Source organism: Oncorhynchus gorbuscha, linkage group LG10 (genome assembly GCF_021184085.1).
Source record: "Oncorhynchus gorbuscha isolate QuinsamMale2020 ecotype Even-year linkage group LG10, OgorEven_v1.0, whole genome shotgun sequence".
NCBI classification, from domain to species: Eukaryota; Metazoa; Chordata; class Actinopteri; order Salmoniformes; family Salmonidae; genus Oncorhynchus; species Oncorhynchus gorbuscha.
The window spans coordinates 28,872,744-28,898,954 of NC_060182.1; the positions used below are offsets into that span (position 1 = coordinate 28,872,744).

General features: G+C 42.9%; 1 protein-coding gene across 1 annotated transcript in view; it reads left to right on the forward strand.

Annotated features, from left to right (window-relative positions):
* LOC124045081 (adherens junction-associated protein 1-like) overlaps positions 1-25,512 on the forward strand; it is a 94,419-nt gene extending 68,907 nt beyond the window's left edge. The window contains exons 3-6 of the mRNA XM_046364313.1: positions 21,420-21,507; positions 21,634-21,876; positions 23,204-23,335; positions 24,163-25,512. Of these exons, the coding sequence (XP_046220269.1) occupies positions 21,420-21,507; positions 21,634-21,876; positions 23,204-23,276 (404 nt within the window). The 3' untranslated portion in view covers positions 23,277-23,335; positions 24,163-25,512. The remainder of the gene's footprint in view (positions 1-21,419; positions 21,508-21,633; positions 21,877-23,203; positions 23,336-24,162) is intronic.
* Positions 25,513-26,211: the final 699 nt, after the last annotated feature.

The window sequence follows — 26,211 nt, forward strand, 5'->3', positions numbered from 1 at the left end:
TGACTGTAGATCCTGCCACATGCCTCGTGTCTGAGCCGTTGAATTCTACTTTGTCTCTGTACTGACGCTTGGCTTGTTTGATAGCCTTGCGGAGGGAATAGCTGCACTGTTTGTATTCGGTCATGTTACCAGTCACCTTGCCCTGATTAAAAGCAGTGGTTCGCGCTTTCAGTTTCACGCGAATGCTGCCATCCATCCACGGTTTCTGGTTAGGGAATGTTTTAATCGTTGCTATGGGAACGACATCTTCAACGCACGTTCTAATAAACTCATCTAATACATGTGTTTATTCATTCACAACTAGAATGCAGTGTTGTCCCCTGGTACCAGTGATGTGGGAAAGGATGCTAAGCTTAGCAGAGACAGTGCCGACAGAGATAGCGCCAACAGGATGGTCGCCTCGCTTCAGTTCCTTATGCAGTTATTTGTTTTTTATGTATTATTGCTTACATTGTTAGCCCAGAAAATCTCAAGTGTTATTACATACAGCCAGGAAGAACTATTGGATATAAAAGCGATGTCAACTTACCATCATTACGACCAGGAATACGTCTTTCCTGATGCAGATCCTTTGTCCATCCTGGACATGCAATCTTATCCCAGAGGCCGACCCAAAACAATGTGTTCGACGCAGGAGAGGTTGACGGTGCGGCCTACTGGTCAGACTCAGAAGGCGAGCACACCATCCACCGCTTCCGAGCATATTACTCGCAATGTCCAATCTATAAATAACAAGGTTGACGAAATTAGGGCACGGGTTGCCTTCCAGAGAGACGTCAGAGATTGTAACGTTCTCTGTTTCATGGAAACATGGCTCACTCGGGACATGTTGTCAGAGTCGGTACAGCCACCCGGTTTCTTCACGCATTGCGCTGACAGAAACAAACAGCTCCCTGGTTAGAAGGGCGGGGTTGTATGCCTTATGATTAACGACTCATGGTGTAATCACTACAACATACAGGAACTCAAGTCCTTTTGTTCACCTGACCTAGAATTCCTTACAATCAAATGTCGACTGCATTGTCTTCCAATAGAATTCTCTTCGATTATAGTCACAACTGTGTATATGCCCCCCGAGCAGATCCCTCGTCAGCCCTGAAAGAACTTCACTGGACTCTATTTAAACTGGAAACCATACATCCTGACGCTGCATTTATTATAGCTGGGGATTTTAACAAAGCTAACCTAAGAACAATACTTCCTAAATTCCATCAGCATATCGAATGCGTGACACGAGCTTGTAGTATTCTGGATAATTGCTACTCAAACTTCCACGATACATACAAAGCCCTCCCCCGACCTGCCTTCGGCAAGTCTGACCATGACTCCATTTTGTTGCTCCCAGCCTATAGACAGAAACTAAAACAGGAAACGCCCGTGCTCAGGTCAATAGAATGCTGGTCTGAGTAATCGGATTCCACGCTTCAAGATTGATTCGATCACTTGGACTGGGATATGTTCTGGATAGCCTCAGACAACAACATTGATGTATACTCTGACTCGGTGAACAAGTTTAGTAGCAAGTGCATCAGTGACTACCCTCTGTGACTATTAAAACCTTCCCTAACCAGAAACCATGGATTGATGGCAGCATTTGCACAAAACTGAAAGTGCGAACTACCACTACTAATCATTACAAGGCGACCGGAAACATAACCGAATACAAAGTGCAACTATTCCCTGCGCAAGGCAATCAAACAAGCAAAGCATCAGTATAGAAACAAAGTCACAGATTACAAGAGAAAAATCCGTCTTGCCAGATAAATTAAACAACTTCTTTGCTCGCTTTGAGGACAATACAGTGCCACTGACATGGCCCTCTGCCAAAGCCTGTGGGCTCTCCTTCTCTGTGGTCAACGTGAGTAAAACATTTAAACGTGTTAACCCTCGCAAGGCTGCCGGCCCAGGCAGCATCCCTAGCCGTGTCCTCAGAGCACGCGCAGACCAGCTGGCTGGTGTGTTTACGGACATATTCAACCAATCCCAGTCTGTTGTCCCCACATGTTTCAAGATGGCCACTATTGTTCCTGTTACCAAGAAAGCTAAGGTAACTGAACTAAATGACTATCACCCCCATTGCACTCTGTCATCATGAAGTGCATTGAGAGACTAGTTAAGGATATCACCTTCACCCTACCTGATAACCTAGACCCACTCCAATTTGCTTACCGCCCCAATAGGTCCACTGACGATGCAATCGCCATCACACTGCACACTGCCCTATCCCATCTGGACAAGAGGAATACTAAGAAGAATGCTGTTCATTGACTAAGCTCAGCATTTAACACCGTGTTACCCTCCAAACTCGTCATTAAGCTCGAGACCCTGGGTCTCGACCCCACCCTGTGCAACTGGGTCTGGAACTTTCTGACGGGCAGCCCCCAGGTGGTGAAGGTAGGAAACAACATCTCCAACCCGCTGATCCTCAACACTAGGGCCCCACAAGGGTGCGTTCTATGCCCTCTCCTGTACTCCTTGTTCACCCATGACTGCGTGACCATGCACGCCTCCAACTCAATCATCAAGTTTGGAGACGACACTACAGTGGTAGGCCTGATTACCAACAACGACGAGACGGCCTACACGGAGGAGGTCAGGGCCCTCGGAGTGTGGTATCAGGAAAATAACCTCTCACTCAACGTCAACAAAACAAAGGAGATGATCGTGGACTTCAGGAAACAGCAGAGGGAGCACCCCCCCCCCATCCACACCGACTGGACAGTAGTGGAGAAGGTGGAGAGTTTTAAGTTCCTCGGCCACACATCACGAAAAAACTGAATTGGTCCACCCACACAGACAGCGTGGTGAAGAAGGCACAACAGTGCCTCTTCAACCTCAAGAGGCTGAAGAAATTTGACGTGTCATCTAAAACACTCACAAACATTTGCAGATGCACAATCGAGAGAATCCTGTCGGGCTGTATCACCGCCAGATACGGCAATTGCACCGCCCTCAACTGCAAGCCTCCCCAGAGGGTAATGCGGTCTGCACAACATATCACGTTGTCACAGGAAGACCAAAAAGATCATTAAGGACAACAACCACCGAGCCTGTTCAACCCTGCTATCATCCAGAAGGCGAGGTCAGTATAGGTGCATCAAATCTTGGACCGAGAGACTGAAAAACAGCTTCTATATCTCAAGGCCATCAGACTGTTAAACAGCCACCACTAACATAGAGAGGCTGCTGCCAACATACAGACACAAATCTCTGGACACTTAAATAAATTGACTTAATTAAGGTATCACTAGTTACTTTAAATAACGGCACTTTAATAATGTTTACATATCCTACATTACTCATCTCATATGTATACACTGTATTCTACACCATCTAGTGCATCTTGCCTATGCCGCACGCCATCGCTCATTCATATATTTATATGTACATATTCTTATTCATGACAGACAGACAGAAAGAAAGACGGACAGACAGAAAGGGACAACAGAGGAGCAAAAGGAGAATCACAGACAGACAAGAGTGACAGACGAATGGCTGGACAGACAGAGAGACTGAGAGACAGACAGAGGGACAGCAAAGAAGTTGCAGAGACAGACTGCACAACAGGGAGGCAACAGAGGCCCAGTTCAAGTGATGAGGTGTATCTCCAGTGGTGCTTTTACATGCAAAACATGTGGCAAAGAAATGTACTTTTTGTCCTGAATACAAAGCAATGTTTGGGGCAAATCCAACACGAGATATCACTTAGTACCAATTAATATTTGCACGCATGGTGGTGGCTGCATCATGTTACGGGTATGCTTGTCATCAACAAGGACAAGGGAGTTTAGAAATAATAATAATAATAAACGGAATAGAGCTAGGCACTGGTAAAACCCTAGAGGAGACCTTGGTTCAGTCTGCTTCCAAAAGACACTGACATATTCACTTTTCAGCAGGACTTTTACCTAAAACACAATGCCAAATACACACTGGAGTTGCTTATCAAGATGACATTGAATGTTCCTGAGTGGCCAAGTTATAGTTTTGATTTAAATCGGCTTGAAAATCTATGGCAAGACATGAAAATGGTTGTCTAGCAATGGTCAACAACCAACTTGACAGAGCTTGAATAATTTAAAAGAATAATGGGCACATGTTGTACAATCGAGGTGTGCAAAGCTCTTAGAGACTTACCCAGAAAGACTCACAGCTGTAATCACTACCAAAGGTGATTCTAACTCAGGGGGTTGAATACTTATCTGATCAACATAGTGTATATTAGTATTTTATTTTCTATTATAAATTGGGTGGTTTGAGCCCTGAATGCTGATTAGCTGAAAGCTGTGGTATACCACATATATGACAAAACAGATTTTTACTCTTCTAATTATGTTGGTAACCAGTTTATAATAGCATTAAGACACAACAATTACAATTAAATCAATTTTAATCCCACTTTGTAACACAACAACACGTGGAAAAAGTCAAGGGATGTGAATAGTTCTTGAAGCCACTAAGTAAGAGTGTGGTGAATATGTGTGTAAAAAAAGTGAAATATCATTCAGCGATGAAAGATTACTCCTTTGGACTTATCTAGGGTGTTGATAGGACTGTGCCCCTCAAAATGATTCAACTATTCGAAGTACATCCTCCCTAACCATCGGCCAATTAATATTTTAGTGAAGCTTTCCCGTGAACTGATAGGAGCTGTGATTCAGAGCAAACTGTCTTGTTTTATTCAACAGTTTGCGGTTTCAGAATAGGCTTCTGCCATATTTGTACCTCTGTAGATAGGCCCATTAGTTTATATGCCAATGTGATTTGCAGGTAGAGCATTGTTAAAATGTTATTACAGCATGGTTGTGGTAACGTGATATGATGAAATATACATTATATATATACAAAGGTACGTGGTCACCCCTTAAAATGAGTGGATTCAGCTATTTCAGCTACACCTGTATAAAATTGAGCACACAGCCATGCAATCTCCATAGACAAACATTGGAAGTAGAATGGCCTTACTGAAGAGCTCAGTGACTTTCAACGTGGCACTGTCATAGGATGCCACCTTTCCAACAAGTCAGTTCAGCAAATTTCTGCCCTGCTAGAGCTTGCCCGGTCAACTGTAAGTGCTGTTATTGTGAAGGTGAAACGTCTAGAAGCAACAACGGCTCAGCGCTGGTAGGCCACACAAGCTCACAGAATGGGACCGCTGAGTGCTGAAGTGCGTAGTGCATAAAAATCGCCTGTCCTCGGATGCAACACTCACTACCGAGTTCCAAACTGCCTATGGAAGCAACATCAGCACAAGAACTGTTCATCCTCTCTCTCAACGTGATGAAGACAAAGGAGATGATTGTGGACAACAGGAAACGGAGGACCGAGCACACACCTATTCTCATCGACGTGGCTGCTGTGGAGCAGGTTGAGAGCTTCAAGTTCCTTGGTGTCCACATCACCAACAAACTATCATGGTCCAAACATACTAAGACAGTTGTGAAGAGGGCACGACAAAGCCTATTTCCCCTCAGGAGACTGAAAAGATTTGGCATGGGTCCTTAGATCCTCAGATGGTTCTACAGCTGCACCATCAAGAACATCCTGACTGGTTGCATCACTGCCTGGTATGGCAACTGCTTGGCATTCGACCGTAAGGCAATACAGAGGGTAGTGCGTACGGCCCAGTACATCAGTACATCCAAGACCTCTATATCAGGCGGTGCCAGAGGAAGGCCGCCCTGAAAATTGTCAAAGACTCCAGCCACCCTAGTCATAAACTGTTCTCTCTGCTACCGCACGGCAAGCGGTACCGGAGCACCAAGTCTACAGTAGGTCCAAAAGGCTTCTTAACAGCTTCTACGCCCAAGCCATAAGACTCCTGAACTGCTAATCAAAGGGCTACCCAGACACCTCTTTTACACTGCTGCTACTCTCTGTTTATTATCTATGCATAGTCACTTTAACTCTACCTACATGTACATATTACCTCAATTACCTCAACTAACCGGTGCCCCCGCACATTGACTCTTTATCGGTACCCCTTGTATATAGCCTCGCTATTGTTATTTTACTGCTGCTGTTTAAATATTTATAACTTATTTTATTTTCCATTTTTCACTTATCTATTTTGTAGATAAGTGAGTAAGTATTTCAGGTCTACACCTGTTGTACTCGGCGCATGTGACAAATGTAATTTAATTTGATTTTTTATTTTATCAGGAGCTTCATGAAATGGGTTTCCATGGCCGAGCAGCCGCACACAAGCCTAAGATCACTATGCACAATGCCAAGCATTGGCTGGATTGGTGTAAAGCTCACCTCCATTGGACTCTGGAGCAGTGGAAACGTGTTCTCTGGAGTGATGAATCACGCCTCACCATCTGGCAGTCTGACGGATGAGTCTGGGTTTGGCAGATGCCAGGAGAACGCTACTTGCCCCCAATGTATAGTGCCAACTGTAGAGTTTGGTCGAGGAGGAATATTGGTCTGAGGCTGTTTTTTATGGTTCAGGCTCCTTAGTTCCAGTGAAGGGAAATCGTAACTCTACAGCATACAATGACATTCTAGATGAGTGTGTGCTTCCAACTTTGTGGCAACAGTTTGGGGAAGGCCCTTTCATGTTTCAGCATGACAATGCCCACATGCACAAAGCGAGGTCCATACAGAAATGGTCTGTTGAGATCAGCGTGGAAGAACTTAACTGGCCTGCACAGAGCCCTGACCTCAACTCCACTGAACACCTTTGGGATGAATTGTAACTCCAACTGCGAGCCAGGCTTAATCGCCCAACATCAGTGTCCTACCTCACTAATGCTCTTGTGGCTGAATGGAAACAAGTCCCTGCAGCAATGTTCCAACATCAAGTGGAAAGCCTTCCCAGAAGAGTGGAGGCTGATATGGCAGCAAAGGGGGGACCAACTCCATAATAATGCCCATGATTTTGGAATGAGATGTTCGACGAGCATGTAGTTTTGGTCATGTAGTATATATATATTTGATTTGATATGTCATAGAATAATGAATACCATCATCATTCAAATAGGTGCCAGTATCATAACCTCTCCCTCAACGTCAACAAAATGAAGGAGTTGATCGTGGACTACAGGAGACAGCAGAGAGAGCATGCCCCCATCCACATCGACATGACCTCAGTAGAATGTGTGAAAAGCTTCAAGTTCCGCGTGCACATCACTGACAATGTCTTCAACCTCAGGAGGCTGAAGAAATTCGACTTGGACCCTAAAACCCCCTCAAACTTCTACAGATGCACCAATGAAGCTTCCTGTTTGGCCGAATCACCACCTGGTACGGCAACTGCACTGTCTGCAACCGCAAGGCTATCCAGAGTGTGTTGCGGTCAGGTCAACGCATCACTGTAGGCACACTGCCTGGCAGGAATTTGAAGCTTTTCACCCTCTCCATTGCGGCCCCGACGATGTGGATGGGGTCATGCTCCCTCTGCTGTCTCCTGAAGTCCATGATTAGCTCCTTTATTTTGTTGAGGGAGAGGTCATTTTCCTGAAACCACTCCCCTAGGGCCCTCATCTCCTCCCTGTAGGCTGTTTCATAATTTTTGGTAATCAGGCCTACCACTGTTGTGACATCTGCAAATTTGATGATTGAGTTAGAGACGTACGTGGCCATGCAGCCATGGGTAAACAGGGAGTACAGGAAGGGGCTGAGCACGCAGCCTTGTGGGACCCCCGTGTTGAGGATCATCATAGTGGAGGTGTTGCCTACCTCTACTCCCTGGGGTCGGCCCATCAGGAAGTCCATGACCGAGAATAGTGTGACAAACAAAAAACTTCCAGTCAGCGGCAATCCTGTGGGCAAAAACAACTTGTTGATGAGAGGTTGATGGAGAATGACAAGAATTGTGCAAGTTAGCAGGCAGGCCACAAACATGGCTTAGTACAACAGTAGTGTGCAAAACGGCATCTCGGAATGCACAACTCGTCGGTCCTTGTTACGGATTGGCTATTGCAACAGACGACCATACCAGTTTCCACTCCTATCAGCTAAAACAAGATGAAAGCAACTCCAGTGGGCACGCAATCACCAACACTGGACAATTGAAGAGTGGAAAAACATTGCCTGGGATGATGAATCCCGGTTCCTTTTGTGTCATGCTGATGACAGAGTCAGGATTTGGTGTAAGAAGCATGAATCCATGAGCCCATCCTGCCTGGTGTCAACGGTACAGGCTGGTGGGGGTGTTTTAAGGGTGTGGGGAATTTTTTCCTGGCACATGTTAGGTCTCTTTATACCAATTAAGCAACGTTTTCATGCACAAAGAATTCAGGCTATTCTGGGGGCAAAGCGAGGTTTGATCCGGTACTAGATGGGTGTACCTAATAAACTAAGTGTCACACCCTGACCACAGTTTGCTTTGTATGTTTCTATGTTTTGGTTGGTCAGGGTGTGAGCTGGGTGGGCATTCTATGTTACATGTCTAGTTTGTCTAGTTCTATGTTTGGCCTGATATGGTTCTCAATCAGAGGCAGGTGTTCGTCATTGTCTCTGATTGTGAACCATATTTAGGTAGCCTGTTTGGTGTTCGGTTTTGTGGGTGATTGTCCTTAGTGTCTTGATGTCCTTGTTCTGTGTGTATGTGCACCAGTATTAGGCTGTTTCGGGTTTCGTTACGTTTATTGTTTTGTAGTGTTTGTATTTAGATTCGTGTTGCTTCAGTTGAATAAACATGGATCGCAATCTACACGCCGCATTTTGGTCCGACTCTCTTTCCCATACAGAAAACTGTTACACTAAGTGTGTAACCATTGCTTATTGAAGAATATAAATTAGAAATGCCTCATGAGCTTACTTCAACTGTCGTACCCCATCACAACCCAAAATATAAGCTTGTTTTATGCCAATGTTTGCAAACAATGTAAACTTTAACAACCACCGTATAGCTTCAAAACATGCTTAAAACTATCATTTTGATTTCATGGATGGTCAGTCCTTATATCCAGAGCTCTATCAATGAATTTGAGAGTGGTTACATTTGTCCAGGCCCATCACTTTTTTCCCAAACAGTGGCGGGATTATGCTTTGTTATTGTTAGAACTGCAGTTTTCTCACTTAAAGGGGAATTTCTATATTTTATTTTACATACGTTTTAACTTATTTTCAACTTAATATTGTGTTGACGTTCAATCCAGAAAATGTTCAAGTTTGTTAGCTGGTTATGTTGCTAGCATAATTTGGAGCACTTAGCAGTGCAAGTGGAAACAGTTGATATCAGCTATCAGTGCATTCAAAAGAATGGGGAAAAATATGTGGAGGAAGAGGCATAAGCCCATCCTTATACAAATTATTTTGAATGCACTGCACGTGCATCACAAATCAATGTGTCATCTTCCATAAAGATTGAAGATTTCAGATAAGTGTGCCGCTATGTAAATTCACATCCACACTGTGGTCATACTTCATTGTGACTCAGAGAGTTAAGACAGAGCCACCGGGGGTGGCTAGCACACACATAGCATGACGTGGAAGACAATACCATAGAGTACAGTTAGGATGATGGAGGACAGGGTGTGCTGTAGATCATTATGCTTTAGTGGTCCTGTGGCCCACCGTGTGAAGCAGATGTACAGCTGTGGAGCCTCCAGATGCTGGCTGATTGTTCCCGATGATATTGTGCTAACTCCGCTCTGCTCTCTCAAAGCCGCACAGATGGAGCTGTCAGCTTCATTATGGATATGAGATGATTAAAACTACCGTCCATCTTGCTGGCTGATTGCTCAGGTCTTGTTATTGCATAGGTTAAACAAGGCAATGGAGTCAATAAGTAAATGTGAAATCCTGCCAAAAATGTGATGGACGCAACAGAAATGTATAGAACCTGCTGCTGATTTGGGTTTTGTTATCACATTCTGAAGAGACGAGGTTAAACAAACAGTGAATAAGTAAGGGTAGAATCCAGCCAAAGCAAAGTGAACACATAAAAATGTATGTTAAGTGCTCGAGTGTTTCAGTTTTGTATCTATATTTAAAGAGGTGTGCAAATGTGGCAAATGCCACGCCACTAATGCTACATTGTAACCTCGGTGGGACTTGTAGAGGCGTAGGCTCTCTGTAGAGAGAGAGGCCCTTCAGGCACAGATAGAAAGAGCGAGAGAAAAGAGAGAGAGAGAGAAAATGAGAGAGAAAAGAGAGAAACACTTTCCCCACTGGTTACCATGGCAATCTAATTATCTCGCCATTACTCTATATTGACTCTCAATAAACTAGGTAAAAATGAATCTTCTTCCCGAGTGTTAAATATGGACTTAAGTGCTGATGCCTGGTGACAGCCATGCACAGTCAATCCTCCTGATTTACAGAAACTCAGCCAAGAGGAGATGAAGAGTAGCCAGAATGAACAGATGCTGCTTTACTTTATGTTTCTAATGCTCAGCTCTTTCATGTCTGACATTTTCTCTGAGAAGAAAAGGTATACTACTGGCAAGCAACCATTTAAAAAGCTAGCAAATTGTTCCTTTACCCGCTGTTGACAATAAATATTTTTATTTTTTTTGTAATTTCTAACAGCAAGTGTTCACTGTGTCCGTCATTAGTTTTTCTCCCCACAAATTCAAATGTCAGTGTGAAGAAACATCAATATCAAGCCAGATAATTGAGTGGGGAGGATATGCAAGGTATTTCGTTTGAATACATCCAACCCATAGAACTCTCTCTTCTAAAGTCCCACTTATTGGTGGCAATCCCCTTTCTGTTAATTTATTTGATTTATTTCACCTTTATTTAACCAGGTAGGCCAGTTGAGAACAAGTTCTCATTTACAACTGCGACATGGCCAAGATAAAGCAAAGCAGTGTGACACAAACAACAACACCGAGTTACACATGGAATAAACAAACGTACAGTCAATAACACAATAGAAAAAATCTACATACAGTGTGTACAAATGAGGTAAGATTAGAGAGGTAAGGCAATGAATAGGCCGTAGTGCCAAAGTAATTACAATTTAGCAATTAACACTGGAGTGATAGGTGTGCAGAAGATGAATGTGCAAGTCGAGATACTGGGGTGCAAAGGAGCAAAACGAACAAAAAAACAATATGTGGATGAGGTAGTTGGATGGGCTATTTACAGATGGACTATGTACAGGTGCAATGATATGTGAACTGCTCTGACAGCTGATGCTTAAAGTTAGTGAGGGAGATATGAGTCTCCAGCTTCAGTGATTTTTGCAATTCGTTCCAGTCATTGGCAGCAGAGAACTGGAAGGAAAGGTGGCCAACGGAGGAATTGGCTTTGGGGGTGACCAGTGATATATACGTACCTGCTTGAGCGTGTGCTACGGGTGGGTGCTGTTATGGTGACCAGTGAGCTGAGATAAGGCGGTGCTTTACCTAGCAAAGACTTATAGATGACATGGAGCCAGTGGGTTTGGCAACGAATATGAAACGAGGGCCTGCCAACGAGAGCATACAGGTCGCAGTGGTGGGTAGTATATGGGGCTTTGGTGACAAATCGGATGGCACTGTGATAGACTGCATCACATTTGCTGAGTAGAGTGTTGGAGGCTATTTTGTAAATGACATCGCCGAAGTCAAGGATCGGTAGGATAGTCAGTTTTACGAGGGTATGTTTGGCAGCATGAGTGAAGGATGCTTTGTTGTGAAATAGGAAGCCGATTCTAGATTTAATTTTGGATTGGAGATGCTTAATGTGAGTCTGGAAGGAGAGTTTACAGTCTAACCAGACACCTAGGTATTTGTAGTTGTCCACATATTCTAAGTCAGAACCGTCCAGAGTAGAGATGCTTGACGGGTGGGCAGGTGCGGGCAGCGATCGGTTAAAGAACATGCATTTAGTTTGACTTGCATTTAAGAGCAGTTGGAGGCCACAGAAGGAGAGTTGTATGGCATTGAAGCTCTTCTCCAGGTTAGTTAACACAGTGTCCAAAGAAGGGCCAGAAGTATACAGAATGGTGTCGTTTGCGTAGAGGTGGATCAGAGAATCACCAGCAGCAAGAGCAACATCATTGATGTATACAGAGAAAAGAGTTGGCCCACGAATTTAACCCTGTGGCACCCCCATAGAGACTGCCAGAAGTCCGGACAACAGGCCCTCCGATTTGACACACTGAACTCTGTTTGAGAAGTAGTTGGTGAACCAGGCGAGGAAGTCATTTGAGAAACCAAGGCTGTTGAGTCTGCCGATAAGAATGTGGTGATTGACAGAGTCGAAGGCCTTGGCCAGGTCGATGAAGACAGCCGCACAGTATTGTCTCTTATTGATGGCAGTTATGATATCGTTTAGGACCTTGAGCGTGGCTGAGGTGCACCCATGACCAGCTCGGATTGCATAGCGGAGACGGTACGGCGGGATTCGAAATGGTCGATGATCTGTTTGTTAACTTGGCTTTCGAAGACCTTAGAAAGGCAGGGTAGGATAGATATAGGTCTGTAACAGTTTGGGTCAAGAGTGTCTCCCCCTTTGAAGAGGGGGATTACCGCGGCAGCTTTCCGATCTTTGGGGATCTCAGACTATACAAAAGAGAAGTTCAACAGCCTAGTAATAGGGGTTGCAACAATTGCGGCGGATAATTTTAGAAAGAGAGGGTCCAGATTGTCTAGCCCAGCTGATTTGTAAGGGGTCCAGATTTTGCAACTCTTTCAGAACATCAACTATCTGGATTTGGGTGAAGGAGAAATGGGGGAGGCTTGGGCAAGTTGATGTGGGGGGTGCAGGGCTGTTGACCGGGGTAGGGGTAGCCAGGTGGAAAGCATGGCCAGTTGTAGAAAAATGGTTTTTGAAATTCTCAATGATCGTGGATTTATCGGTGGTGAAAGTGTGTCCTAGCCTCAGTGTAGTTAACTAGAAGATGAGCAGGCCATTCTTTTATAGCTAAATTTCCCCAAATAAAGTACAAGCATGAAGGACAACTGCATTTCCTGGTCAGTAATAAAATGAGCGGAACATGAGCACGAATCCGACCACCTCTCCTCTCCTGTCAAAGTTTGCTATCCGGAGCTATTGAATTATGCAGTGTTGCCTTTGACATTGGGAGAAAAGGAGTTTGGAATAATTGGCTCTGATCTTTCTCTCTCTTCTCTCTCTCTCTGTCGCTCTCTTTCTCTCCACTTTCTCTCTTCAAAATCATCCTCTCTTCTTCTGTAAGTGTTTTAGATTTTTCGGTGACTCAGTGGAAATCAGGCCAGATTGACAATTTGACATCAGTGTTAATTGGCCATTGCGAGCCATCAGCAGGCTTCGATAGAAGGTTTCCCCCGCCCCATCCCTCCCTTCCCTCAAGTACCACACATGGGAGGATGGATTGGAGAGGGGCCACGGAGGAGAACGGAGGGGATAGGTGGGTTCTACTACATGTCACCCCTCACACTCTCCAGGAAGTTTAATGCATTATAAATGAGAGGCAGATTCCGGACATTTGCAGTGGGTAGGTGGGAGGTAGTGCGTTGGCTGGCTCGATCTCCACAACGGCTCCATTTACATTTTTCATGAGCTTTTAAGCTGCTAGCGGATGCAGCCGTACGGTGGCATTAGTACTTAACTATGACTTAACTATGCATTCGTTATTAAGGCAATTTTGGGAGGACAAACCGCTCGAAGGTGGTCTGTGTACAAATGGTATTATAAGAGTATCAAATCGCTGCCCACAAGCAATTCAAATAGCCAGGCTGTAAAATTGACAGGCTCTGCTATCGGGAACACAGATGTGAGAGAGGGTAAACTGCTGTAATGTGAAGCAAAGCCAATGTTCAGTTATTGAGGAGCATCATAGAGAATGATAGAGAACTTTAGTGGCCAAAAAGCCATTGTAACATGAGCAGCGTCAATGAGTGCTTCCACTATTTTAATGTAGTCAACTGGGTGAGTCATGTTCAATTGGGTCATCAGGAGGGATCAGCCAATCGTGAAGAAGAAAATTGACTACTTCAAAATGGAAATTGCCTGAATGGGACTGCCTACTGTATGCTGTCACAGATGCTATAATGGCACAGAGACAAAGATGAGTCATCTCTATCTCTATGGAGAGCACGGAGTGGATGGCTTCTTTACTAAATACACTGTTTGCTTCTGGTACCATTGACTTAACAGGTAAGAGTTTTCAGCTCAATATCAGTGTCCCGTTTCGTTATCGAGGTTGGCTAGAGTATGGTTCTTATTTTGGCCAGTTAAGCAGCTTGGACTCGGGGGTAGATGTAACATAGTAAATGTAAATCCAGCCCACTTCAATCAGTATATGTTACGTTTCGTATAGTATATTTTAATTTGTGGATGTCCATCATCCGTTTTGTATGATATGTTATGAATAACAAATGGTATAATATGTTACTAATTGCAATTTGTTGTGGCTAACATTGGCTAGGTGGCTAACACTAACGTTAGCTAGGTTAGGATTAAGGTCAGGGTTAAGGTTAGGGTTAGGAGTTAGGTTAAAAGGTTAAGGTTAGGGTAAGTGTTTCCTACAATGCTAAGTAGTTGCAAAGTAGCTCAAAAGTAATAAGTAGTTGCTAAAGTTGTCCACGATGAGATTTGAACACCAAACCTTTGGTTTGCTAGACATTCATGTCATACGCCCACCCATCCATCCAACCCAACCAAACACCTTACTTTTATGTAACCATACCAAACATAACATATCATATTCAGATTTACATTTACTATGCTACGTCTAGTCTATGCTACGTCAAGAAACCAGGCTGAGTTAAGAACTATAGTGTTGCTAGCTTTTTATCAACTGTCTGTAGTATTTTGCCACAGATATACACTGCCGTTCAAAAGTTTGGGGTCATCTAGAAATGTCCTTGTTTTTGAAAGAAAAACTCATTTTTTTGTCCATTAAAATAGCATACAATTTATCAGAAACACAGTGTAGACATTGTTAATGTTGTAAATGACTATTCTAGCTGGAAACTATTTATGGAAACTATTTGGAAACTATTTACTAACTATGATTTTTTTATGGAATATCTACATAGGCGTAGAGGCCCATTATCAGCAACCATCACTCCTGTGTTCCAATGGCACGTTTTGTTAGCTAATCCAAGTTTTTCATTTTAAAAGGCTAATTGATCATTGGTAAACCCTTTTCCAATTATGTTAGTACATCTGAAAACTTTTGTTCAGATTAAAGAAGCAATAAAACTGGCTTTCTTTAGACTAGTTGAGTATCTGGAGCATCGGCGTTTGTGGGTTTGATTACATTAATGGCCAGAAACAATGAACTTTCTTCTGAAACTCTTCAGTCTTCTTCTTCTGAGAAATGAAGGCTATTCCATGTGAGAAATTGCTAAGAAACTGGAGATCTCATACAACGCTGTGTACTACTCCCTTCCCAGAACAGCGCAAACTGACTCTAACCAGAATAGAAAGAGGAGTGGGAGGCCTCGGTGCACAACTGAGCAAGAGGACAAGTACATTAGAGTGTCTAGTTTGAGAAACAGACGCCTCACAAATTCCTCAACTGGCAACTTCATTCAATAGTACCCGCAAAACACCCGTCTCAATGTCAACAGTGAAGAGGCGACTCTGGGATGCTGGCCTTGGCTTGTATCCACTACTATTTAATGAACTGGATGTGCATAGACATAGGTATATATTTATGTTAAGCTGAATGTGTTTGATAGAATATGATATCAGTAACAAACGTGGGCTGCACTAGCTATTCTTTTAATAAAGGCAGGTAGCGGGGGGACGATTTTATTTAAACACAGTGCTTGTCAATGGCATGTTCATCAAACAGTCAAGACGACAAAGGTGAAAACCTCATTTTGTTCTCTCTGGGAGCATTGGTGTAACTCTCTCTATTCCTCTTTCTCTTTTCTCCCCCTCTCTTGTCTGGCACTGATTTGTCCAAATAAAACCTAACCCAGCACCTCTAAAGCAAGGTGACTGCCAAAGGTGATTTTTAAGCCTCGCTGCCAGAGCACAATGAGTTTGAGCTAGCAGGGCCAAATATTTCTCCCTTCAGCTGGCAGGTCTGGATGGGAATAGAGAATAGTCTGGACTGACTCTCGGTTGTGTCAGTGGAGTCATTATCTGACTTGATCTTTTCTGCTTAATGCACTGCCCTGAAATTAGGTCAAAATGAGACCTAAGACTGGGTTTGTATGGCCAGTGCTTCAGCCTGATATTGATTTGGTATATTATTAAGCCGGAAATCTCTGCCAGAAAAGCCTTTCACTGTGACACAAATGTAAAACGAAACAATTCTCTATGGAGACGTAGACTATTGATCAAGTTCAAGGGCAAGCTATATTATCCATGAACTTGGACAGCTGTTAATTTATTACTCCACACTTTCAACTTCAGCCTTGATGTCAGACAGGACGGGAGGGAGAGGAGCGAGCAGAGTGAGAGCGAGAAATGCAAATGCCAGATAAGTGAAAGTGCCTTTGCTGCAGAGGGACTGTGATTGCAGCGAAGGAAAGGAGGATTTCCTGAGCCAGCCAGAGATATCAGTCGTCCAAGGTTGACCTGGCTGCTTTGTGCCCTGCCCACAGAAGTTTGCTATCCAAGTGCATATGCAGCACAATGAGGGAGCTAGAGTAGCACGAGCCAGCTAGCAGACACCAGGAGCGTTGGCACGTCCGTGAGGAGTGGCAGCTCCTTTTGAGATATTCTTAAGACAAATTGGCCTGGATCAGCAGACAATTGGCTGATGAGAGGGTCTGGATGTATGGGCCCATGAGGACATTTTCATCATGAAGGGCTTTGCGTTCTGCCGCGTGTGGCCCACTACTGGTGAATTATTGTGAATTGGTGTTGTGCAACAGCAAGGCTGCGATTGGTGGAGGGAGATTTAGGGATGGAGGGTTGTGATCCAAAACTCAGAAAGGGGGCAACACTGTGGACAATGTAATTTGCCCTGTAGAAATGTGCAAATGTTTATTTTTTGTTCTCATTACAGTCTTCCCACTGGGCACAGATGTCAGTTAAACATCTAGTTTTGATTTGCATTTGGTTGAGTTGTCAACTAATGTGAATTGAACATGAAATCAAAAAAACATTTCACCATGTTATTGGATTTAAAGTTGGGTGAAAAAAATATTAAATGACCTTCCTTTTAATGACTTTTTGTAAATCCAATCAGTTTCTGTGTTTATTTGATTTTTGGGGTTCTAACTGACGTTCAATCCATTTAGAATTCTGTCTGTAACAAAATGTGGAATGACGGCACCCTACGCAGGGTAATATCTCCTTAGACCAGAGAGCCCCCTACTGGCCCTCTACACCACTTCCAGTAGCTTCTGGCTTCCCATTCAGGGACGGACCAGGACCAACCCTGCTTGGCTTCAGAGACAAGCCAGTAGTAGGATGCAGGGTGGTATGCTGCTGCCAATGGTGGGGCAGTGCCAAGATGGAGGCACGGTTGCTTCAACACAGCGCCACTTATCAGTCATCTAGTGTATATAGAAATAATTGGTTGTTACACACAAATTTAATTGATTCAAAATTCAAAGTATACAGACTTCAAATATTCAAAACATTATAATTTAGATGTGTGGTGAGGAAAACAAAATGTAACATTCCCCATTGGTTTAATTCATTTTGGTCCAATAAACATAGCTAACTCGAAATATGAACTTAAAAACTGTATGGGTCCATCAAAAAAAGCTTGGGCAAAGATAAAAACATGTATATTTGTATTTCAACTGAATTACAGGTATTTTTGAGGTAAACTGACAAATATTGACAAGTGACAAGCATTAGGGCTTTGAATTCACTAATAGGGAATCAGGAAAGTGTTAAGAAACTCAGTGTAAGTTTAAAGGTTCCCACCAGTTCAATAGAAGTTGTAAAAGTGATAAAATAACTCTAATAGAACATGTGGGTGTGTGGCTTCATTTTAATATAGAGAATAATCACATCTTTATCAATACCTAAAGTAAAACTCTCCACAGATATCTTCCTCTGACTTTGAGTTGATTGCCCTTGGTGCAATTATGGGGTCCACATATAAAATACGCAAATGCAGGACAACAGGATGATTTTGCGGGACAGTATAGCCTACATTAATAAATTAAATTTGGCAGCACCAAAGCACATTCTGCCTAGTTGCACGGCCTGTTGAGTTTTGGCCACAGGATCATTTGTTCTGACTATTCAGCTAACCATCCTAAAATCCCATACAAATTTTTTTTTGTGTGTGTGTGTGTAACAGTAACCACATTTCCATCCAAGCATTCCATGCAGATTAATTACCTGAGTCATGAAAAAAGTCACGACCGAACTAAGGGAAACATGAAATGACACTGCAATTTTATAAATGCAGACAGACAATTTATTCCTATGACATTGTTGGATATTTTTGTATAGGTAAAATTAATTATGTGAGAAATGTCGTTCGAAACGCCTTTATGCGCAAATATTGAAATAATAACCATCATATTTAAGTAAACTTGGAGTCATGCAATGATATGTTGTGTGGTCCTCCCACTATGATTCGGGAAAGCATGCAGTTTTTTATTGGGGCGGAAGGTAGCCTAGGGGCGGCAGGTAGCCTAGGGGCGGCAGGTAGCCTAGGGGCGGCAGGTAGCCTAGGGGCGGCAGGTAGCCTAGGGGCGGCAGGTAGCCTAGGGGCGGCAGGTAGCCTAGGGGCGGCTGATAGCCTAGGGGCGGCAGGTAGCCTAGGGGCGGCTGATAGCCTAGGGGCGGCAGGTAGCCTAGGGGCGGCAGGTAGCCTAGGGGCGGCAGGTAGCCTAGGGGCGGCTGATAGCCTAGGGGCGGCTGATAGCATAGGGGCGGCAGGTAGCCTAGGGGCGGCAGGTAGCCTAGGGGCGGCAGGTAGCCTAGGGGCGGCAGGTAGCCTAGGGGCGGCAGGTAGCCTAGGGGCGGCTGATGGCCTAGGGGCGGCAGGTAGCCTAGGGGCGGCTGATAGCCTAGGGGCGGCAGATAGCCTAGTGGTTAGAGTGTTGGGCCAGTAACCGAAAGGTTGCTAAATTGAAACCCCGAGCTGACAAGGTAAAAAGCTGTTGTTCTGTCCCTGAACAAGGCAATTAACCCACTGTTCATAGGCCGTCATTGTAAATAAGAATTTGTTCTTAACTGACTTTGCCTAGTTAAATAAAAATAATAAAAATGTGTCTACAGATGAAATAAGTTATGATGAACTTCACAGGGTGGTGAATGTGCAATATGTACATTTTACCTCGACTCACCGGTGCCCCTGCACATTGACTCTGTACCGGTACCCCCCTGTATATAGACTCGCTATTGTTATTTTACTGCTGCTCTTTAATTACTTGTTACTTTTATTTCTTATTCTTATCCATATTTTTTAAAACTGCGCTGTTGGTTAGGGGCTCGTAAGTTAGGGACTCGTAAGTAAGAATTTCAGTAAGATCTACACCTGTTGTGTTCGGTGCATTTGACTAATACAATGTGATTTTATTTGATTTGATGCTCCTTACCAATAAATAATGGGAGTCTTATTCTGGTGACATGGATAACGATGCTTGACAAATACAAATAATATTGCTCTTCTCCATAATAATCTCATAATGTAGGTAGCCTACCTGCACTGTATCTGCCAGCTGTTGGCTAGAGCACGTGTGCCAAGACCAGAGTGGGCACGTTTGCTGTATAATGCAACAGTTTTTGTGAGAAAACCATCAGTAGAGTTGAAAATGCTCTGGAAATCACTTAACTTGTATTTTTCATTTGGTACATGGGAATTTAATTTAATGGCAAAAGTTATTATTATGTGAACTATGTCATCACTAACTGCAACATTTCAGTGTGATGGAAGCACATCTCTGGTGGAAATATTTGCCTATTGTTTTATGCAGATTTTAGAATATTCGCAAGAAAATCTGTCGCAAATTGGATGGAAACCTAGCTAGTAGTGTTATACTATGCTATTATATTTGGTTATATTATGTAGAATACTAATTAATCATTGTGTGAACTTCCGAGACATTGATTCAGCTTTGATCTAACTTTACTAAACAAGCACCATTTGGAGCAGTGGTGGAGTCACCGATGCTCTGGCAGCACTACACCCCTGCAGTCTGTTGCACTGAATGAGCAAATGAAGCGCACCTGGGGATGCAGAAATGAGAGTCCACGTGTCTGTTTTATGAAAAAGTTGCAGAAAATATGTTGAATGAGCAACTAATGAGCATGGAGAGCCTCACAAGTTTGACTAAATTACCTCACATCAGTCAGTCTAATATGGCTATTTACTTACTTTTTGTGGTAAGCCTAACTGTACTTTCCAAGTTTAGGTGGAATTTAGTTCGAAAGGATTTTATAAATACGATTAGTTGAAGATAGGCCTATGACATTGGCCTACGTCTCATCTTAGCACTGTGCAGAATATTAGATCTCAACAACGAGTGTTTAACATTATCAGTAGGTTTAGGCTACACTGAGAAGGTGCGCAACTTTCACTGGGTACGGGGGGAACATGTCCACATTCTGAAATCCCCCCAGTTTAATAATCGGAATGTGATACAAACGAGGCAATGGTGTGCTTTAGGGCCCTGCTGACGCCTCCGAGCGGCCGGGTAGGATGTTTGGAGTGTTTATCCGGCTGAAAATAAATAAAAATAAAAATAATAATATGCCCCCCCCACTTCTAAAACCAAAGTTGCACCCCTGACACTGAGTATACCAAACATTAGGAACACCTTCCTAATATTGAGTTGAACCCCCCACGCCCCTTTTGCCCTCAGCACATCCTCAATTCATTGAGGTATGAACTCTACAAGGTTTCCAAAGTGTTCCACAGGGATGCTGGCCCATGTTGACTCCAATGCTTCACACAGTTGTCAAGATGGCTGGATGTCCTTTGAGTGGTGGACCATTCTTGATACACGGAAAATGGTTATGCTTGAAAAACGCAGCAGCGTTGCAGTTCGTGACACAAACTGTTGTACCTGGCACCTACTACCATACCCCGTTCAAATCCTTTTGGTTTGACCATTCACCTTCTGAATGGCACACAAACACAATCCATGTCTCAATTATTTCAAGACTTGAAAATACTTCTTTAACCTGTCGCCTCCCCTCCATCTCCACTGATTGAAGTGGATTTAACAAGTGACATTAATAAGGGATAATAGCTTTCATCTGGATTCACCTGATCAGTCTAAATCATGGAAAGAACAGGTGTTCTTAATGTTTGGTATACTAAGTGTGTATCTTTTCATAAGTGCAACATGACTTCAAGAGACAGGTTGGAAATGTTGACTGAAATACAGGACAAATCAACTTTTTTTCTAAATGAGTGGTGTTTGAATTTGTTGATAAAATGGGGGACATGATGGTTTGGTTGCAGGACGTGGGACAAAATGCGTAACTGTCCCACACAATCCGGGACATGTGGTCACCCTAGGTGCAATGTGGAGCACATATCCTCATTCAAAAACATCTTTAAAATATCACTATATAGTTTTCTATAACATGGCAAATCACCAACTGCCTTTAAAACAGTTCCCTTCGGAACTAAGCGTTTCTGTGTGTTTTGTGTCTTTGTCTCTTTGCAGGTCTGGCAGTTCACCAGATTATTACAATCACTGTGTCTCTCATTATGGTCATCGCAGCCTTGATAACTACACTTGTCCTTAAAAACTGGTAGGAAAGATTCCTTTACTTTGCAACTACTTCCCGACACACAATACACCACTTTTAAAATGCCAATGAAGTGGTACAAGGTATGATTTTATGTTTGTTTTTTGTCTTTGGTACGTGTTTTTGTAGCTGTGCACAGTCGGGGAATGGCCGTCACAGTAGCCATCAGCGGAAGATCCACCAGCAGGAGGAGAGCTGTCAGAACCTGACCGACTTCACCCCTGCCCGCGTGCCCAGCAAGGTGGACATTTTCACCGCCTACAACGACAGCTTGCAGTGCTCGCACGAGTGTGTGCGCACCGCCGTGCCCGTCTACACGGACGAGATGATCCAGCAGACCCCTATATACAAGACCACCTACAATGGAAATAGGTATGTCGGCTTTAAATTGCTCTTGGCTCTGGGCTTCTGGGTCAGTTTAAGTGCTTCGCTCTCACTGTTGAGTTAGTTCTGAGTTTTTCCTGGTAAAATCACATATTTGGGAAAAAGTCCTGGCCCTATCTTTGGGAAATGGTGTAAATCCCTCTTGTATGTAATACCCTTGTTAAAACCAAGTATAGTGTTATAAATAATTGGAATTACATTTAAAAGGGGATTGAATTGCAATACTGTTAATGCATTTCTTTTGAATAAATATGTATTTAATTTACAAGTGAATAGGTTGGTTTACTTTAAGGTTTAAGTTTTGACCACTAAGGTAGCCAATGGGAGAGTTGACCTGGTTAACAGGAGGCCTGGGAAAGAAAGAGAGGGGTTGGAAAGAAATAAAGATGGAGAGACATGATCAGTGCTGGTGAAGAAAAACTAGAAAGAAGACTATAAAATAGAACAAACCCCATACCTACTGAGTTTGGAAGGGAAATGTTTATTTTATAAGAGAGTATTATTATTTTGTTAAGAAAAACTTAGTAGAGACTGAAGCTACCGTCTCATCGTGGAGGTATTTGACAGCCTCTTGGTTAGCCTAGCAACGTGCGAGACCTGGAGAGAATTGCTTGTGGAAGATTAACGAGTTCATGTTTCCATGGGATATCTGTTGCTGCTAAGGAGCACTGTCTGCATTGATAGCTGTGCTTGCTGGGGATATTGTGAGGACACCTGCTCGGAACTGCCATACTTCACTGTGGAAATATCTAGGAGTAGTGAGTAACCACAACGGTGGGGTGCTTCGGGACTTTATGTCTGTCTTCATTTTTGTTGAGCTCCAACGCGTGCCAACGGGTTTAAGCAAGCTTGCAAGTAATTTGGACATGGGTTATGCACGACTCATTGGGGTTTATTATTTTATTTTTATGTGGTACATTGAAAATGTGATAATACAGATCTTGAAACGTATGTCTGTTGCATTGGAGTCATTTACTGTTTCGGTTTCATGTAATGCATGGGTAAGCATGTCCTTATATAATAACACAAATATATAATCATTCTATCTGAAGTTAATACCCTAGTTGTCATCACCCTAGATATTTTACAATAGGGATTCTTATTGGACATGTCCTTCTCACCTAATATCCCATGCTGTTGAGATATTCTAAGTAAGGTAATATCGTGAGAGTCAAAATCGAGCCTGGTGAGAGGGTCAAATGTAACTGGTATGGTTTCCTTTCCAAAGTACCTCTATAAGAGTGTGTCCAGGACTTAGTTGATGAGTAACTATCAGGTTCTCATTGTCTTTTTGTCTCAATCCTTTGTCCTACAGACCTTCTCCCACTGAAAGGCAGCTGATTCCTGTGGCCTTTGTGTCAGAGAAGTGGTTTGAGATCTCCTGCTGACCAGTTGAAGTCTTTTTCATGTCACGTGGGTGGAATAGACTTCCTGTATTTATGCTCTGGTGAGTACCACTTTTCCCCCTTGGTCCCTGGGTGATTTTGTCCCAGTTTGGGAATAGAAGGGAACTTGGCATATGGTTGTTATTTCGTAGATTATTTTTCATAAACTGCCTTGCTAAATGCAATTTAAATGGCAAGATCACCAAAGGTCATTCATTAGCTATTATAATTCAAAATGTTTATTAGAAGTTTAGGCTTGATTATGGATGATTCATTCCTTTCGACAACCTAGTGTGTCATTATTTGCCATTATGAAACATATATTAAGCATTAATGAAGTTGCAGCCCTCATTCATGTGGTCAGTGCAATATTGTTTGAATGTTTTGTTATGAGAAAGGGGCATCACGATAGGCTGGACTGCCTCCATTTGAAATTCAAAGCGTGAAAGTTAAACACATGCTCCGGCCCAGAGTGTGGCTGAAATACCAGGGGGCCACACGTCTGTTATTGACCCAGATTCAGAAAGGAATAGAAAGCCTGCAGGTACCATAGAATAAGGAAGAGGCCTAAAACCATTGTATCTATACAAACATTGGTCTTAGAGAAAGAACACAAACGCCCCAGTTCTTGCTTCCAGCACGGCAGTCTTAAAAGACATGGAGAGCCATGGTAGTTCGATGAGCATATACTATGTATTGCAGTGTGGGTGCATTGTGACATGGTACTTACAACTGGGAGTTATGGCACATGCTGTAGGCTATTTGATGTGCTCTATGATGAGTTTGACACATAAATGCTTATTTTGCTCCAACTACTGCTTCAAACCTATTGATTTTCTACAGATATTTTGACAATTTTAATGAAGTATGTCATGATTTTTCTCCACAGAACACCCATTGGTAAACTTTTCCAACCATGAGAAAGAAGTGACTCAAACAATGGCCAATTTTGTAAGATAGTGGAAACTCTCTCTCTCTGGACACTGATGAAGATATTTATTTTTCTAAAAATTATGACAAACCGAGCAGCCATACCGCTGCCACTTCATAATATTATCCAGAGACCTGTGGTAGTTTAGATATGTAGTTAGAGTTAATGTGTAGCTATATTACTGGATGTGCAGGAGAAGACCATTGACGTCAGCGACACCTTGAAGAAGACTAGCTGCCTTGGAGAGCTAGGAGACTCTGAGACGATACTCACAGTGGAAGAAACTGAGCTGTATTACTGAACAATGTGCCAATAATGCCACTATGTGCCACAATCTGTACAGAAGGAACTTTCAACAACAATGTATGGACAACTAAAATATTGCTATATTAACTCTGTATCAAACCAACTCCATCTTTTTTTTAAAGAAAAGTGAAGAAAAAAAATGTTATAAGTATTTGAATATCTTTTCTGATGTAGTTTTAAGAATTGTGTTGCAAAGTCCCAAAAATGTTTATTATATGAAGCACTATTCATTGAGGCCAAGAAGAAAAAAAAGAATAATGGTAAATGCTTTATCCAACACTTACATTTAAGGCATTGTTTAAGGTCCCATTTTAAAACCAGAATAGTCTGTCTATTTTTATACATAAAAAGAGGTCAGTCACAACCCAAGCAGTGCAGTTCCCATGCCACACAATGTTTGGACTGTTAATGACGTGCCGCTGTCCAATCAGATATTAAAGCAAAGGGGACGATTTCAAAACACGTATCGAATCCAAGCCCAGATTAATTCCCCATTCGGTATGACCTATTTCTCAGTGGTTTTTGATTGTGCTTACTACTTTTCTTCAAAACTTCTGTCTCGATGGCTGTTCGAACAGTGCATACCCTATATCCTGTTGTGGTCAGTTCAATCTGAATGGTTATCCAGATAGCTAAGGCAAATAGAGAGGATTAGCAGTATGTTTACATATACACTGCCTCAGGTCATGTCTAATATATAAGTCTTCATTTCCTCTTCCATCCCAAGCATTATTCACAAGTGATAAGACATGATAAGTTACTATGAGTGGTGGTAGGATATGAGCAGTACTGCACAAGGGTGTCAATTTAGAATTAACTTGTAAGAATATAATTATTCTAATTTTACAATTACGGTTAGTAAGAAATATTGAATATCTCCTTTCAACTACAGTGCATTCGGAAAGTATTCAGACCCCTTAACTTTTTCCACATTTTGTTATGTTACAGCCTTATTCTAAAATTGATTTTTATCCCCCCTCCTCAATCTACACACAATTATGACAAAGCAAAAACAGGTTTTTGGACATTTTCGCAAATGTATTAAAATAAACAACTGAAATATGACATTTCCATAAGTATTCAGACCCTTTACTCAGTACTTTGTTGAAGCTCCTTTGGCAGCGATTACAGTCTCAAGTCTTCTTGGGTATGACACTACAAGCTTGGCACACCTGTATTGGGGAGTTTCTCAGATTCTTCTCTGCAGATCCTCTCATGGTCTGTCAAGTTGGATGGGGAGTGTTGCTGCACACCTATATTCAGGTCTCTCCAGAGATGTTTGATCGGGTTCAAGTCCGGGCTCTGGCTAGGCCACTCAAGGACATTCAGAGACTTGTCCCAAAGCCACTCCAGTGCTGTCTTGGCTGTGTGCTTAGGGTTGTTGTCCTGTTGGAAGGTGAACCTTCACCCAAGTCTGAGGTTCTGAGCGCTCTGGAGCAGGTTTTCAACATTGATCTCTCTGTACTTTGCTCCATTCATCTTTCCCTCGATCCTGGCTAGTCTCCCAGTCCCTGCCTCTGAAAAACACCCCCACAGTATGATGCTGCCACCACCATGCTTCAACGTAGGAATTGTGCCAGATCTACTCCAGAAGTGATGCTTGGGATTCAGGCTTGGTTTCATCAGACCAGAGAATCTTGTTTCTCAGGTGCCTTTTGGCAAACTCCAAGCTGGCTGTCATGTGCCTTTTACTGAGGAGTG